Raw genomic sequence first — 17,648 nt, 5'->3', positions numbered from 1 at the left:
TTATTACCGGTTTCTCTTGGCCAGTATTACTTTAATTGAAAAGTTCTGTGTGATTCCTCTTAGTTTATTTACCTCTAAATCAAGTCTGTGAATATTATGCAATCAAAACAAAATACCAAAATAAATAAGATGCTAAAAGTCACATAGTAATATTTCCGATTTTCATAAAAACCACTTCTTTGTTTCTGTTTATTGTCTGAGTAAACATGAACTTGAATTAAATAAAGAGATTTGTACTAGGAATATCTGCTTTATATTAAAACTTTGTGTAATACTGTATTTGGGGGGAACATAGGCTGCTAAAAACAGATTTTTTTTAAATTATTGACTTTGTTTTTCTATCCCTAGATTGGATTATACCTTGTAAGTTATCGCATGTGTAACCTCAGGATAATAAGATCCCAGTGTAGAACATCTGGAAGATAAATGATACCATGTATTTAAAATATCTTATTCTCTTCACCAAATATTAGGGAGATTTACTCAAACCAGGTTAACATAAAGAAATGCTGGTAAAAGATTTCCATCAATATTATCAATTTATTGGCAGCTTTTACAGTACGGTGAGAGTATAACTTAACTGAAATCTTCTATCTAGTATACACACATATGTATGTGTATGGTCTGTGTGTGTGTGTGTGTGTGTATTTGAGGATGGGAAAGGGAGGCTGTATTAGCAATTCATGTCCTGACTGGCAAAGACTCATAGGGAAAGTTGCCTTTGTTATTATGTGCCCTGGTTGGAATGGAATTAGGACTGTTAGTCACCAACCTTTATTGAACTTCTCTAGTCTCTAGCAGTGAGAAACATTCAGAGGACACACCTTGCCCTTCAGGAACAACGTAAACAGGAAAATATTTAATTACAACCAAGCAGGGCTTCCCTGGTGGCGCAGTGGTTACGAGTCCGCCTGCCGATGCAGGGGACACGGGTTCGTGCCCCGGTCCAGGAAGATCCCACATGCCGCGGAGCGGCTGGGCCCGTGAGCCATGGCTGCTGAGCCTGCGTGTCCGGAGCCTGTGCTCCGCAACGGGAGAGGCCACAACAGTGAGAGGCCCACGTACCGCAAAAAAAAAAAAAAAAAACCAAGCAATACTCAAATGAGTGACTTGGTATATTGCTACAAGTTAGTGTAAATCCTGAGGAATTATTTTTATTTGGTTTCTTTGGTTTTGTTTTTTCCTCTCAAAAAGATTAAGAAAGGGAAAAAAAAACAAAAAGGGATACAGATTGGTGTAGTAGAAAGAATCCAACAGACCTGAGTTTGAAGACCATCTCTACCCTTTACTAACTATATGATGTTGGGCAAGTTATAAAGTTATCTCTGAGCCTCATCTGTGAAATGGGTATAGTAATATCTGCTTTGTAGAGGTAATATGAGATTAAATTAAGGTACATAAATTACCGTATCAGACCCTTAATAGGAATTATTATTGTCATTATCTACAGATTTCTTGTCGAACATCTATGGAACATTTACAGAAATTAGTCATATACTAGGATACATTAAAGATTCTAAGTTCCTAGAAGCTAAAGTTTATGGAAATAAATGGTATTACTCTTCAGGCAGGGGAGGACATAATGTTCATTATTTGTAAATGATGTGGATATCTATCTAGGAGAGCCTAGACAATCATTTGAAAAAATTAACAGGAGTTCAACAAAACTGCTGGATATGCAAAAATTAATACCATTTATGTACCAAGAAAATGAAGAAAAATTTTTCATTGCCAAACTTAACAGAACTGAGAAACTGCCTAGGAATAATGGTGGGGACATGTAAAGCAAATCATTACTGAGAAATATTTTTTTAAGTCTTGAGGAAATGAAGGGAACTCCCATACTGATTAATGGAAAGAAGAAATATAATGAGTCAGTTTCTTTCCTGGCTTCAGATAGTTTCCATCAAACTAGTTTGTTTGGGGGTTTGATTAAATGATCTTGGAAGTTTATCATAAAAAGCAAACATGAAAATAAGAAAAAATTGAAAAAGGAATGACAAAGAAGTACTTTACCTAGAAGTGTAAAACTAACTTCTATTATGAATCTAGAAGCTGGTAATTAGTACAGGTGCAATAATGGATGTATATGTGGAACAGAATAGCCAGAAGCAGGCCTTATGTAAGTGAAAGATTTGGTAAATTATTCTGGAATTTTTACTTGCATGGGGGATGAGAAAGACTTAGATCTTTGCCAAAGTAAATTCTATGTGCATTCAGTGTTTGGGGTTTTGTTTTTGTTTTTGCGGTACGCAGGCCTCTCACTGTTGTGGCCTCTCCCGTTGTGGAGCACAGGCTCCGGACGGGCAGGCTCAGCGGCCATGGCTCACGGGCCTAGCCGCTCCACGCATGTGGGATTTCCCGGACCGGTTCACGAACCCATGAACCCTGCATCGGCAGGCGGACTCTGAACCGCCGCGCCACCAGGGAAGCCCCCATGTTTTTAAATTAAAGTTAAATAAACAATGTTTCTATGTCCTTAGTTCTCTGAATTAATAGAGGACAAAAATATTGGGAGAAAAGATTTGCAACAAAAATGACAGGAAAGGGCTTCCCTGGTGGCGCAGCGGTTGAGAGTCCGCCTGCCGATGCAGGGGACACGGGTTCGTGTCCCGGTCCGGGAAGAGCCCACATGCCGCGGAGCGGCTGGGCCCATGAGCCATGGCCGCTGAGCCTGCGCGTCCGGAGCCTGTGCTCTGCAACGGGAGAGGCTACAACAGTGAGAGGCCCGCGTACCGCAAAAAAAAAAATGTATATATATATATATACATATATATATATATATATATGACAGGGAAGTAATACCCCTACTAGCAATTTGGTAAGATTTATCATGCATTTTATTTTTTTAGGTTACTTTTTTTTTTTGGCTGCATTGGATCTTTGTTGCTGTGCACAGGCTTTTCTCTAGTTGCGGCAAGTGGGAGCTACTCTTGCAGTGCGCGGTTTCTCATTGCGGTGGCTTCTCTTGTTGCAGAGCACAGGCTCTAGGCGTGTGGACTCAGTAGTTGTGGCTCCCGGGCTCTAGAGCGCAGGCTCAGTAGTTGTGGCGCACAGGTTTAGTTGCTCCACGGCATGTGGGATCTTCCCTGACCAGGGCTCAAACCTGTGTCCCCTGCATTGGCAGGTGGATTCTTAACCACTGCACAACCAGGGAAGTCCCTGTCATGCATTTTAAAAATTCATTCCTTAACCTGGTAGTTGTTGTTCTAGGTACTTGTTCTGTAGAAATAGGTGTGGACCAAAATTTTTATACGAAGTGTTAGTCATGGAATTATTAATAATTGCAAACACATGCAGGATAAAAACAACCTGGGTTTCAACAAATAAAGAAATGTTAGAATTTGTGGTTTATCTTCTATTACACATACTTTTGGTGGAATACTATAGAGTAGCATTAAATTTTTTACTCTACTTTATCAAATTAACCTCCAAAAAATAGCACAGTACTACTTTTGAATTAGATTTCACTGATCTGAATCTTGAATCTGTAAGAATATTAAAAGAATAGTATATTATGATGAAATAAAATTTTTCCGTGGAATGTAAACGTGGTTGGTTCACTATTTGAAATTTTATTCATATAATTTATTAGCCAGCCAAATGGAGAAGGGGGAGTAATAGCACAGTAACTGTGAATTTAATGATAAATCTAATAACATACTGAATGATTTTTTATTTTACATCTATCTGAAAACAGTTGCCAGTTATGTTTCCTGGTGAAAACTAGTTAGATTAAACTTTTAAATTGGTTATCAACTTATCCCAGTATTACCATTCTTATATAACAACATCTAGAATTGTTACCCAAACTGATTACCAAAAAGAAAATCTATGAGATAAAAGTTTTGGTAAAGAGGATGTATTTGTTGCCATTGTATACAAATAATATGCTGCTCTACCTGGAAAAGCCAAGAGAATTAACTGAAAAACTGGTAGAGATCAATAGGGTAGCTGGGTACAAAAATATGTAAACATTTTCTTACATGTTAGCAATAACATTTAGGTAATACACAGGGAGAAATACATCCAGTTCACAGTGGTAACAGAAGATAGTGAACACTGGAGAATAAACCTAATTAGAAATGTGGCAGATCTATAATGAAGAGGAATATACGGAATTCCTTGGCGGTCCAGTGGTTAGAACTCCACACTCTCACAGCTGAGGGCCTGGGTTCAATACCTAGTCAGGGAAATAAGATCCCACACAAGCTGCGCAGCGGAGCCAAAATAATAATAATAATGAGGAGGAGGAATATAAATGAAGGCATGAGTAGCTAAAAGATCGTGCCACGGTGCTCAGAATTCTTGACAAATTACTCATGAATTTAATACAACCCCAGTCAGCCTTGGGGAGGGGGTAGTATCAGCATAGTGTTTGTTAGTTTGTTTTAAAGTTGTTTGTTTTTTGATGTGGACCATTTCTAAAGTCTTTATTGAATTTGTTACAATATTGTTTCTGCTCTATGTTTTGGTTTTTTGGCCGTGAGGCATGTGGGATCCCAGCTCCCTGACCAGGGATCGAACCCGCACCCTCTGCATTGGAAGGCAAAGTCCCAACCACTGGACTGCAGGGAAGTCCCAGTATCAGCATAGTTGACAAATGATTTCTACAGTTCATTGACATGAACAAGTGTGCTAGAATAGGCAAAATGTTTTGGAGAGCTAGAGTAGAATAACTGGAATTGCCCAAACAATTTTACTAAGAATTGTACAGAATAACATTCAGAACTAAACCCAGTATCTGGTCGGATAAATGTCATATTTCAAATCAATAGAGAAATATGATTATTCTGTAATTACAAAAGAATTTGGAAGAATATGCTAGCCATTTGGCATGTGAAAAGGATAGAACATACTAGTACCCAAACTACTATATGTTCTGAGTTGAATTCAAAAATTAAATATGGAGATAAAGGGAAAATTGGTCAGTATTTTTATTGTCTTGGGGTGGGGGTGACAAAAACATGACATCAGAGGCAGAAAATAAAGGAAATGGTTGATATATTTGACTAAATAAAAATATAAAACATTGTATAGCCCAAGACTATTAATAAAATTAAAATATAATTGTAACATTTTTGTCATTGTAATGGAAGGATTTTTACTATGTATTTCTGATTGAAAATAGTAGGTTATTGTCCAGTGTGATTTAGACAGGGTGAGTAAGGACATGTCAGGAAAGAGTTCTAGATGAAAATACACCAGCATATTAACAATGAATTAATTTGTGGATATGATTTCAAGTTATGTATGTGTTTCAATATGTGGGTGTTTGTTTAGATAACCTTGGGAATTATTTGAGTAAAGGTAAAAAACCATAAAAGATAGGTTTAACCACATGAAATTTGATAGCTGTGTATGGCAAAAAGAAGAAAAATGAAACTTGAAAAAAACAATTTTGTAAATATAGTGCCGTTCATAGAAAAAAGTATGCAGATTACCACTGGCCCATAAACCTCATAAGGGCAGGTGTCAGATCTCTTGTTGAATATATCATAATAAGTACTCAGTAAATATATTTTAAATGAATGACCTTTAAGTTGATTTTGGGGGTGGGAGAGTTCATCTGAACTTTATAACTTTTCTACAATCAACTTTATCACTTACATAATTACCTTTAGTAGTTACAGCGTTGGACCTAGCAGTATAGCAGCCTTTGAAAGATTCACTGTTTAAGACTCTCAAAATATATAAACCTAACTATAAGTCATGAATCACATGTTTGTTTATACCTAGGCACTTTTCAAAAGGAGAAAAGAAAAATGAGTATCTGGAACAGAAGGAAAATAGAAATATACTTCTAATCTAGGAAAATTTTTTAATTTTTATATATATGAAAGGAGAAATATGTATCTCCAGTGTTTTTTGCTTTTATTTCTTGTCTCTGCTTCAACCTTTACTGCCCTAGTTCAAGCCTCATAACTCTTTCTGTTTACTTCATTAACTCCAAATAGTTTCCCAGTGTCCATTCTCATCCTAACCATTGCTACCAGGAGAATCTTTCTCAAGCACAGCTCTGATTACTGTCCGAAAACTTTTCCTCAAAGACTTGGGGTAAATGTCACTCCTTCCACCAAGCCTTGGGGGTATAATTTAACCTAATGATTAAGAATGTAGATGGGAACCAGGTGACCTAGTCTTTCTCTCTTTATACATCAAATTCCTTATCTGTAAAGTGGGGATAATAATAGTACTGGGTTTATAGAGTTACTCAAATTACATCTGATAATTCACATAAAGCACGTAGTATAGTGCCTGGTGTGTAATAAGCACTTAAAAGCATATTTTTTTTTTTTACTAACATAGCAGTATGATCACCTCTGTTGAGGTTCTTAAACTTATATTACACGTTTTATATATGTTTTCTTTTTCTTACACATTTGTAAACTCATTTAAAATAGAATACATGATAACCATTTTCCCCCACCTACCTGGTTCAGTGGTTTCCATATTGTAGGTATTTAGTAAATGAATAGCTTTGAACTGTAAACGAATAAAAATAGATTTTTCCTTTGAGAAAGTGAGACAGGTGCATTGGCCTGAGTGGTCAGTAAAATTTATAATATATTAACTTCCTTTCTAAGTGGAACTAAGAAGTGTACAGTAGAAAGTAGGATATTCCAATCAGAAAAAGAGTACCACCCTACTTTTTGAAAATGATTGGGAGAGGTTTCTGTAGAAATGATTTCACACTTTGAAGCACTATAAAACTAAGGGCTCAACAAGGATCAAGTAATCATGTGTAACTCTTTCCTACTAAAACAGAATATTACATAAAGAGCTGCTAAAGAATGGCAAAAATACATAAAAGCTTGAAACTGAGCTGGTGACGTGGCAATTCAGTAGAGGGTGATTTTAGCAAAGAGACACAGATTAGAGATGTTCAGAAATTCAGTGTGAAAAAACTAAATTTATATTTTCCACTACAAGAGATTAAATTAGCTCCAGGGATTAGTTATCAGAAGGGTCAAATTCATCTGGTGATTTTCTGGGAGGTAGAGAATTTTGAGAATTACTTTAAGTGTGACAATTAAAAAGTCTTTGGGCTTTTGGTTTGATTGCAGGAGATAACAATGGGATGAGGCAAAAGTGGAGTTACCAGCCATTGTGGGCTAGAGATTAATAATGGCTTCACTATGAAGCAGCCCTTGAGGATGTAATTTCAGACCTCTCATCCAAGCTTTGTATTTCACAGACTTGTTGAGCCCATTAAAGAAATGGAAATCTCGCTATCTGATGGAGCAGAATGTTACCAAGTTACTGCGGCCTCTTTCTCCAGTCACACCACCCCCTCCCAATCCAGGCTCAAAGAGCCCCCAGCTGACCACACCTGGCCCATCTCACCCAGAAGAGGAGTGTCGAAATGGATACAGCCTCATGTTCTCACCAGTCACGTCTCTTACTACTGCTAGTCGCTGCAATACTCCTCTGCAATTTGAGGTGATTTGGGTTTGGTTGTTGGGAGTGCTGAATATGAAAATCATTATTTGCACCTCCTCATTTCAAATACATCACTCCAAATGTTTCTTTACCATGTTCTTCGCCCATCTTAGCAAGAGAATGGGAAACCTCAGGGTCATTGTGACCTATTACCTGGTAGCCTCTCATCTTGGCAGTCCCCATACTTCCCAAAATAGGAATAGTGCTCCCACAGGTGACACTCATCTTATCTTTTGCATGCAATTCATCAACCTCCATTACTTTAGGTGGTAATCGTGCTAGATCTTTATCTTTACTGTATACCTTGGTTAAAATAGGCCTCTAGCTGCTTAGTAACCATTAATGACACCTGCCTGAGAGCTCAGGTTATACTGATTGGTTGTGCCTCCATTTCTAGGCCTTTAAATAAGTGAAGTGTCTGTTATTTTGCATTCTGTTATTTTGCATTCTCGTGTGCCTAAGTAAACAGATTTAGAAAGCACTGAGGTATGGTTTATGGCAATTTAGGGGTTTTTTTCATTCCCAGATTACTTTTCCTTCTCATGTGTTAGGAATGAGAAGTAGAAAGAGCCTAGCAACATGCATTTATAAGAACCGGATTTATTACACTCGCTCTCTGGTCAGCTGTTTCAAAAACTTACTTCTGAATTGCTTTAGTATTCAAGTTTGAGTGACGGCAGCTTTACTGAATAGAATCCGTGTGCGTGCGTTAAAAAAAAAAACTCATCTATCGCATGTTGCTTTGATTTATAATTAAATTAAACAGACACTATCTATTCCTTCTCAGAAAAATTTGTTCTGATGACTAAACACTCAGCTCTGACCCTACCTTGCACTTTTCCAGATGTGTTCTTTGATAAAGGTGAATGTTCTAATCAGTGCCATCCTACCTATTCAGTTTTTATGAGAGCATGGAGATTTAAAAGACCTGAACCTTTAAATGACTAACTCAGAAAGAGGAAACTTAGCAACCTTGAAAGTAAGAGACAGCTGTATTCTGTACCTAAACTCGACCATATTAACTTACTTTTGGAGCAAACCTTTTTGAGAAGGCGAACAGAACCTTCTGGTTACATTTGATTTCTAGGGAAGTTACCCTTTACCAAATTCCCTGTGGCGTTCTTTTTAGTCAGATAGCAAAACAGCTGATATGGGCCTTACTAACTTTACTTGGATCTAATTGTAGTTGATTTTTCATTTAGCAGCCAAAGTTCGATGGTAAAATTTCGTGAGAGGACGTTCTCACTGGGAGGCAGTAGATTCTAGGAGTAGAATTTCATACTTTATTATAATTAATGTTTTATTATAATTAAAGGTGAAATTAGAAGGTGGGTTGCCATCTAGAACAGCCGGGTTTAGCACTCAGTGTATTTCCTACCCCTTGCAGCGTTTTGGATAACTGAAATTCTATGCAAATGTAAGGTGTTTTTATTTTCTATTTTTTTAAATCAGAGATCATTTTAGTGATGCATAGTCTAAGCATAATGTTAGGATACCAGGAGGGAAAGAAAACATAATACATTAAGTAGCCGATCCTTTCAAAAAGTTCAGTGCATGTTTTCACTGTTTTAGTCTTATGATTTAACTAAGAAAATTTGGCCTTTTTCATCAATTCAAAAAACAGATTTCATCATCCCAACCATCTTTATCACCATTCTAATTGCTATACTCTTTCCTATATTCTAGTATGGGGAGGTGGGGAGCCTTATTTCCATCCAAGACTATGACACAGAGAAATAGCAGAAAGGTGACACAGAGAAATAGCAGAAAGGTGTCACAAGTAAAGATCAGCTTGGTTGGGCGAAGAATATTTTTGAAAGGAGGAAAGTGAGAAATGCTAAGGGAATGAGTTGAAAAGACATGTAGTAGAAGAGAAGCAAGATCATGAGGAAAGGGAAGCATCAAAAAAAAAGTGAAAGCAACATTGGGAGGCCAAGTTTAATGAACCCCTCCTTTCCAGCAGAATAACGCTTCCCTTGTCTTCCTGCCTGGAGAGCCATACCCCACTATCCATCTCACACATACTACCACCCCACCAAATAAAGTGAACACCAGTACCCCTGCTCTGCTAAAACAGCCTCATTTCCTGCCCCAGGATGGGCCAGCCACCCAGGCCACAGCTGTCCAGAGCCTGTGATATTAGAGGCCCTCCCCTACCTTGCCCCTGAATCCTTGTCACAGCTACCACTGTCATTCTCTGCTTTTTACCCTTCATACCTTCCCATCTGAACTTACTGCCCAGTTCCTGTTTCATACGGGAGTGCTGCCTCATGCAAAAGCCGTCCTAATGGTAGCCCTGTTTAGGACCAGAGACTGGAAGTGTACACATCTGCCATTTTTTTTTCTTTCTTTTCTTTTTTCCCTCTGTTCCTCAAAGTACAGTGGATTTTAATATCAGAAGAACCTTAGTGGGGGTGGTCAGATCCAGTTGGATTATGTTAAGAACCATCTAGCCTATGAGCTAGAGAATCCATCAATCATAACTTCTGCAACTGTCATTCAAGAGGAACTGGCCATCTTCCTAGCCCTGTCAGCCCCCAACATGCTAAGCAGTTTCCCTGGGTAATGGTGGCAGGCCTGAGTCACACAGGAGAATTGAGGAAATGTGACATTCAGAATAGGGTGTGGGGTGAAGAGAAAACGTGCCCCTAAGCATGAGGAATGAGTGGTAGGGTGCCCCTCAATAACAAGTACTGTAGGAAATCTCTTCTAACATAGAAAGACATATACTGTAATAGTGTAAAATCTTACCAATTTAACTCTTGGTATCTGCTTGAGATGTTTACTTACAGCATGATACATAACCAGTTTATCCTTAAATGCTTTCAAAGACGCCAGGAAGCATTTTAACAAGTCATTCTGTCCATCGAGATGAATTCTGCATTTGAACATTTCCCTTGTGCCTTCTTACCCTTCTCCCTGCGCCACCCCCCAAAATTTGTGGCTAACCATCTATGCTTGCTTTTTTTTGCTTTATTTTTTGTTTGTTTTGTTTTGCTTCTTTGAGTAGATGAATAACAAGATGCTTTTCCTCCTCTAGAACATATCCTCCCCTGAGAGTTCCCCTGCGAATAGGCCCGAGTCCCTGTCACCCGAGGTAGTTATCACACCATCTCAATCACACTTGGAGGCTGAGAGTGAGTGTGCATGAGTGTGCTCCTGCCTGTGTGGGGAGGGCTGGGGGATCTGAGTGAATGGGGTGATGGGCTGGAGGGTGGCCGATTGGTCACTGTAAGTTGAATGAATCTTCCCATGTGTGCCTGTGGTTACTCAGAACTCTCAATGTAGATGGAGGAAAATGAAGTAGTTTGTGTGTGTGTGTGTGTGTGTGTGTGTGGTGGGTTTGTTTTTGTTGTTTTGGGGGGGTGGGGGGGAAGGGTATGGCTGAAGAGTTTTCTTAAAGAATAGAATCTAGAAATCCAGTTTAAAGGAGCTGAAGATGTGGTGGGAACCTTGTTAAAGAAAGTCTAACAGTGTGTTTGTTAAATAAGGAAGGTTATATCAACAGTTGGTAGGAGCTGTTTTTTGATCTTTATTACCTTGGGCTGATAAAGGAGCAGCTTATATTGGAAAAGTTAGGCAGTGATTTATGCCTTATTCCCGGGTTAATCTGACAGCTGTTTAACTGGATGTTCTGAGCTTTGGTTGATAGATTAAGCAGCTTCTTTAGAAAGAGTCATGCCTCTCAGCTTAAGTCAGCCCATGGCTTCTGTGACTCAGGGCTCCATTCTGCAGTGCTTGGGAAATGGTTGCTGTACAAATGGTATCTCTTAGAATATCAAATCCTACTGCTATGGAGATGTTAAATTCAGATTTTAGTGCTAGAGTTTCTTAACTGTTAAAAGATTTGGACAAACGTAGTAATGATTAACTCCATGAATCCACATGGAGCCTTTTTCCTCTTAAAGAGAAAGTTATAGTCTCTCATAACCTTTCAGAAATTAACTAAACTGTTAACCCCACACCCTTCCAGTAAAAAGTTAGTGCTAAAATCAGTGACAGGTGACCAAATTCTGAATCAGTAGGATTTTATAGATCAATGTGAAACTGAAGAAGATTGTATTCTAGTGTACTAGAGGTCTTCTGGGTGTTTTTTACTCTATTTTGTAAGGAGTGTAAAGCTCTCCCTCAGTTGCTAAAGATTCTAAGATAGCATAATTTGGAGGCTGACATGGTGTGTCATCTGGATTTCTGGTACTATTCTTTCTAGAGAGTTAGCTATAGCTGACACAGTGGCAGAAAATCTTGATGTTAGGAGGTAATGATGACCAAGTAGATGGGTTTATTTTTGGTACGTTTCAGCATTTCAGATGCTCTGCAGTGATGAGCATTAGTGGTCTTGTGGTATGTTAACATACGTTAGAGGATGCAAAAAGAAGAATTGAGTGGCCAGAAAGTTTTATGAGAAATACATACTTAACAGTGAAAGTGAGTGAAGAACTGGTTGGTTGATGTCGTTAACTAATACCATTCTTCTTTCCTGAACCAGTAACTTAAATACTTGACTTTTCGTCTACTTTCTACTTTCTTTCACCCTTTTCCCTCCTCCCACCTTCCATCAATATTAGTTTAGAAATGAATAACACCAGAAGCCAGTTATCTTAAGACACTATTCTCACCTCTGTGGCTCCATGGGGCTCAGGTAAATCCCTAATTATACTGCCAGTCCCTGAATGTAGTGCAAGGTGACTCAGCAAACCTGATGAAAGGCTAAGCAGGCAAAATAGTCACATTTGGCCAGTTATCTAATTCTGACTTTCCCAGTATTCTCCTCCAGAAAGACTTTAAAACAATTTGGGGAAGGCCAGGATTCTTTGGTAATCTGGCGTGTATACACTGGTATTACATGGGACCTTTACAGATGTTAATGGCTTTCTCTCTTCTGCTTTCGTCCCTCTTACCTATTCTTATTCACCTGTGCCCCCTCACTTCCCTTCTTTTCTGCCCTTTGACTTTTTCCTTTCTCCTCTACCCCATGTCTCCGTTGATTTTTATTCTTTCAGCTTTGTCACCGAAAAGACCTGGACTTGACAAAAGTAGGCTACCTTGACTCCAACACTAACAGCTGTGCTGACAGACCTTCCCTGATAAGCTCGGGTCATTCTGACCTGGCTCCTCATCCCTCTGTTGGACCCACCTCTGAGACTGGCTTTACAAGCAGGAGTGGAGATGGACATCAGACCCTTGTGAGAAACTCGGACCAGACATTTCGGACAGAGTTTAACTTGATGTATGCCTACTCCCCATTGAACGCTATGCCTCGAGCAGATGGATTGTATCGAGGGTCTCCCCTAGTAGGGGATAGGAAGCCTTTACATTTGGATGGGGGCTATTGTTCCCCTGCAGAAGGGTTTCCCAGCAGATATGAGCATGGTTTTATGAAAGACCTCTCTCGTGGATCCGTGTCACCTGGTGGTGAAAGGGCTTGTGAGGGAGTCCCATCTGCCCCCCAGAACCCACCACAGAGGAAAAAGGTAAGTGTTTCACATTTTATAGGCTCTTTTGAAGAACTTTAACTGAATAATTCAACAGACATTTACTGAGTTACCACTGTGTTTTCAGCACTGTTCTCAGTGTGAGGAAAATGAAGATAAGTAAGACAGTCTCTTGGCATGTCTAGTGAAAGACTGTTTTAATATAATTTGATGAGTGTTGTAAATGTTAAGCAAATTCAAATGCCTACCATGTATGTGCCATACACGTGGCTAGGCAGTTCAAAGGATAAAGCAGTGAAAAAGAATAATGCTACTTACATGTTTTATATAGTACTTTTCATGTTCTAGGCACTGTTAAGCTCTTCTTATGCATTTAACCTCACAATAATCCTGTAAGATGGGTAATTTCCCATTTTGTAGATGATGAAACTAAGGCAAGTTGAGTAACTTGCCATGGTCACACAGCTAGTATATGGAAGAGCCAGGACACTACCCAGGTCTGTCTGATTCCAGATTGCATGCTCTTATTGCCACCATGCTATATTGCCTCCTAGGTTCCGCTCTAATGAAGCTTATAGCAAGTCAGACTGAGCTTAGCAGATAATTGTACTAATGATGAGAAAGGAGTTGTTCAGATGTGATGAGAACAACTTAACAGGAAATCTGACCAAGTCGGATATGTGGAGGGTACTTGAGAACAAACAAGAGGTTCATAGCCAAGTTTGAGGGCTGGTAGAGTGCAAGGTGACAGGTCACTGATTTGTCTGATCTCAAAACAGGAAGTAGGAATCAATCAGCCAACAAATTGAGGGGGTGAAGATCTTACAGAAGAGAGAGCAGAACAAGTAACTGTGACACTCCATTGAGTGGGCAGCAGGGATGTGATGTGGTTGCAGTTGAATGTTGCTATGGTGGCAGGTGAATAGTGGGGGTAGTCAGGAGGAGAATACAGAGGTGGGCAGGGCCAAGTCGCAGAGATCTGGTTTGGGGCTTGACTTGTAGGTGATGCCTGGTCTATAAATTACAAAGCCAAAAGTGTGCTTTTTTTATGTCAGTGGTTTTCAACTAAGGGCATTTGGAAATGCATAGGAGTATTTTGAGTTGTCACAGCAACTTCCATTTACTGGTCAGAGCTAGAGGTGTTTAATGTTGTGTGTGTATGTGACAGTCTCACATAATTGCAAAATGTCTGTTGTACTCTTGTTCAAATGTAGCCTAGTGGCTTTTTGTATTTGCATTACAGTGAAATACGTTAACAGAATTTATTATTAACCCCTTTCCATGATTGTCTATAGAAAATGCATACACAAAATTGTCTTAATTTGTGTTTTCATTATATTTTACATTTGAACAGATAAATGAGAGCCCTAAGTGGATAAAAGAAGGAGGAAACACTGGCAGATAATTTGTAACAAAATAGCATTGCAGGGAAAATTCCCTGGTGGTCCGGTGGTTAGGACACCGTGCTTTCACTACGGATCCAACCCTGGTTGGGGAACAAAGATCCCACATGCTGCGAGGCGCAGCCAAAAAAAAAATAGCACTGGGTTTAGAATACTGTTGCATCAACAGCACTGACTAGCAGGAACAAAAGTGGAAACAGTCTTTGGATTTCTGGTTTCATTTATTATGTGCAAAAGTGATTGAAATCATGCCGTCTTTGAAATCATGACCTGTTATTTCAGAAATATTGTTGAGCACCTGCTATCAAACAAGTTCTGCACTGTATGTTAAAGATAAAAAGCCGAATAAACTTGGTCTTTGCCCTTGTAGAACATGACAGTTTACAAGCATACAAGACATTGTAATGGGTAGACAGGCAGTGTAAGCACTGTGTGCTGTAACAGCAGAGAGGAGGTGTACTAGGCAGGGCAGGGAGGAGGGGTTTGTTGTGGCTGTCAGGAAAGAATAAGGCAGAGGAATGGCAGATCGAGGAGAAGTTTCCAAGTACAGGCTTTCTAGAGCTGGCTTGCTAAAATATAAACAGGAAATCATTTCCTTTCTCCTTTTACACTAGTTTCTCTATGTGTAAAACAGTAACAGTAATAAATCCCTGGATATATCTTGAAAATTTGAGCACATTTAAAAACACTGAAGCATTGGCTTTTTCTTTTTGTTTGTGTGTGTGTGTGTGTGTTTTGTTTTGTTTTTTTAAACAACTAACTAGGGATTTCTGGGGAGTGAGGAAGAGCTATCAGAATCACCTACGAGACTTTTTCAAACTACACAGACTCCCAGCTCTTCACCTTCCCTTTTCTGGGTGCTACCGTTGTTCCAAATAGCTATGATAGCACACTTTTATTGAAGGGAACTGTAATCTCACAGGTTTTTCTGAAGGCAGAATAAAGGTTGAGGTCTACTGGTGAATACCATTTTTCAAAAATGCCATCTCCTAGTATATTCTCTTTTCCTTACCAGTTTCTGACTGATTTAAATAAGTAGCTGTGCTCAGGTCTCTCTCACATTGGAAAAAGTCACCTGTTGGTGCCTGCTTTGTTTGCATGGCTTGCTAGCAGTTTACTAGGCTTTCATCTTCTTTCCCCATTGCTAGTGATCCACTAATGATGTCTAGCTAGGGTCCTATTTCTTTTTTCCTTCCTAGGTATCCCTGCTGGAGTACCGCAAACGGAAACAGGAAGCCAAGGAAAATTCTGCTGGTGGGGGAGGTGACTCTACACAGAGCAAAAGCAAGTCTGCAGGAGCTGGGCAAGGCAGCAGTAACTCACTTTCTGACACTGGTGCCCATGGTGTGCAGGGATCCTCAGCCCGAACCCCATCTTCCCCTCACAAAAAGTTCTCCCCATCTCATTCCTCTATGTCTCATTTGGAGGCTGTAAGCCCATCGGATTCCAGAGGCACTTCATCTCACTGCAGACCTCAAGAGAGTATCAGCAGTAGGTGGTAAGTTTATGTTTGATGCTTTTTAATGATTAAATTCAGGAGGGAAGTAAACATCTAGGCTCTTTACCTAAGATGTATGGAAACACTTATCTGAGAAAGCCAGCCAACAGTGCTATCTACCCTATTCAGCTGATTTAATAGTATCAGCCACAATCCACCAGACCTACAGAAGCAAAGAATTGCCACCGAGCCTGCAAAACACCATGTTGGATGGCATATAGCTGTGGACACAGTGGAGTTATTTTTTTTGCTGGGCACTAACATTGCCTCTTCTATTTTCTCATTTCGTGTGAAAGGTAAGTCAGGATTTGAGCTCAGTTCCCCTTAAACAACAGATATCTCAGTTCCCCACGGCTAGAATATACAGAGAGATGTGACACGTTCTGAAAGGATTTGTCTGGTTTAGGGGACAACGTAAATAAATAATACTAATGTCAAGTACTGAGTATCAAATGAGTGAAATAAAGAATGAGACATTTTAGGGATCTTGAACTGAAGAAATGAGGTCTGAGAAAGGAGAGACATGGCTCAAGGGAGTAATGTTCATTCATCTGTGAAACAAACTGCTACCACGTGCCAGTCACATGAGTTCACAGAAGAGAAAATTAGCATTTCAAGATGGAGGTTAAAAGAAGTAAACAGCTTCAAATCCCCCTTTTCCTTAATTGCTATTTTTCTTTAGAAGTGTTTATTCTTAAGTGCCTGACATAGTTTGAGGCAGAGAAAATACCTTGTTTTAAATTGGTCCTGAAGAAAATAATGTTTAAAAAGAGGGTGTTCTAAGAGAAAACATTGTACAGTTTTTTGTCAGAGCTTTGTTTGTTCCAGACTCTTATCTCTAAAGTCCTGTGGCATAAACCTCCACACCCTATTGCCTTCACAGGATGGTTCCCACATCAGTAGAACGACTCCGAGAAGGAGGGAGCATCCCCAAGGTCCTCCGAAGCAGTGTGAGGGTGGCCCAAAAAGGAGAGCCTTCTCCCACGTGGGAGAGTAACATCACAGAAAAAGACTCAGGTGAGCCTATGGCCTTCTGCCAACCAGGTACAGGGACACGAGCCAGGCTCTACACAATGCACATCAAATGCTGGCCTAGGTGAGTCCATTTCTTATGCAGTTGGGCTCCCGTGTATGCAGAGTTCCAGCTCAGTCTTGCTTTCACTCTTTTGGGCTACAGCATTCTTAAGATCTAGCATTGCTTGCTCTTTGTCTGCTCTTTTTTCCCAAAGGATACCTTTATGTAACTCATCTCTCCAAAGCCCTGGGAATCACCTTGATGAAGGATGAAGAGAAAAAAGGAGACAGAAATCAGATCAGGCATTTAAAACACCCCATAATTAACCACTCCTTTTGCCCTTCTGGCATGCTGCACTCACCTGATTTGTCAGAAAGAGAGCGGCATGGGTTGGTGCTGGCACTGGTGACTTGAATGAACAATGGATCTCTCACACTTATTCTAAGAAAATAAGTTGATTTTGTATTACCTTCCAGACCCTGCAGATGGTGAAGGCCCAGAGACACTGAGCTCAGCACTCTCTAAAGGAGCAGCCGTTTACAGCCCTTCCAGATACAGCTACCAGGTGAGACAAGAAAGTGCTCATCTCTGGGCATAAGAATGTGTTCTGGGTTCCAAATGTTTTGTGATCCTGGCCATCCTTTGCAGTTGAGATGCCGTCTTTGCATATAGTTTCAGCAGCTTTGGAAATAAGTCATCATCTGCTCACCTTCAGGTAATAAATCATGCCAGAAAAATTAAGTGACCAAAGACAGCCATTTTACTGTCCTTGGTATCCTAAAAAGAACAAATGTTTAAGAAGATGAAGAAAAAGTAGGATATTTTAAATATTCACAAGCCTAAATGGCTTAAAT

The 17,648-nt window shown here is 39.6% G+C and overlaps 1 protein-coding gene across 25 annotated transcripts in view; it reads left to right on the top strand.

Moving 5' to 3' along the window:
• Positions 1–17,648, top strand: part of SETD5 (SET domain containing 5) — an 80,658-nt gene that overhangs the window by 61,985 nt on the left and 1,025 nt on the right. For 17 of the 25 annotated variants that reach the window (XM_032650429.1, XM_032650440.1, XM_032650437.1 and 14 more), the window contains 6 exons: positions 7,199–7,443; positions 10,484–10,540; positions 12,447–12,917; positions 15,481–15,779; positions 16,663–16,796; positions 17,271–17,359. In XM_032650429.1, the coding sequence (XP_032506320.1) occupies positions 7,199–7,443; positions 10,484–10,540; positions 12,447–12,917; positions 15,481–15,779; positions 16,663–16,796; positions 17,271–17,359 (1,295 nt within the window). The remainder of the gene's footprint in view (positions 1–7,198; positions 7,444–10,483; positions 10,541–12,446; positions 12,918–15,480; positions 15,780–16,662; positions 16,797–17,270; positions 17,360–17,648) is intronic. The other 8 variants (XM_032650443.1, XM_032650448.1, XM_032650449.1 and 5 more) reach the window with 1 other exon arrangement.

Source organism: Phocoena sinus, chromosome 11 (genome assembly GCF_008692025.1).
Source record: "Phocoena sinus isolate mPhoSin1 chromosome 11, mPhoSin1.pri, whole genome shotgun sequence".
NCBI classification, from domain to species: domain Eukaryota; kingdom Metazoa; phylum Chordata; class Mammalia; order Artiodactyla; family Phocoenidae; genus Phocoena; species Phocoena sinus.
This window is presented reverse-complemented; position numbering and strand designations above follow the sequence as displayed.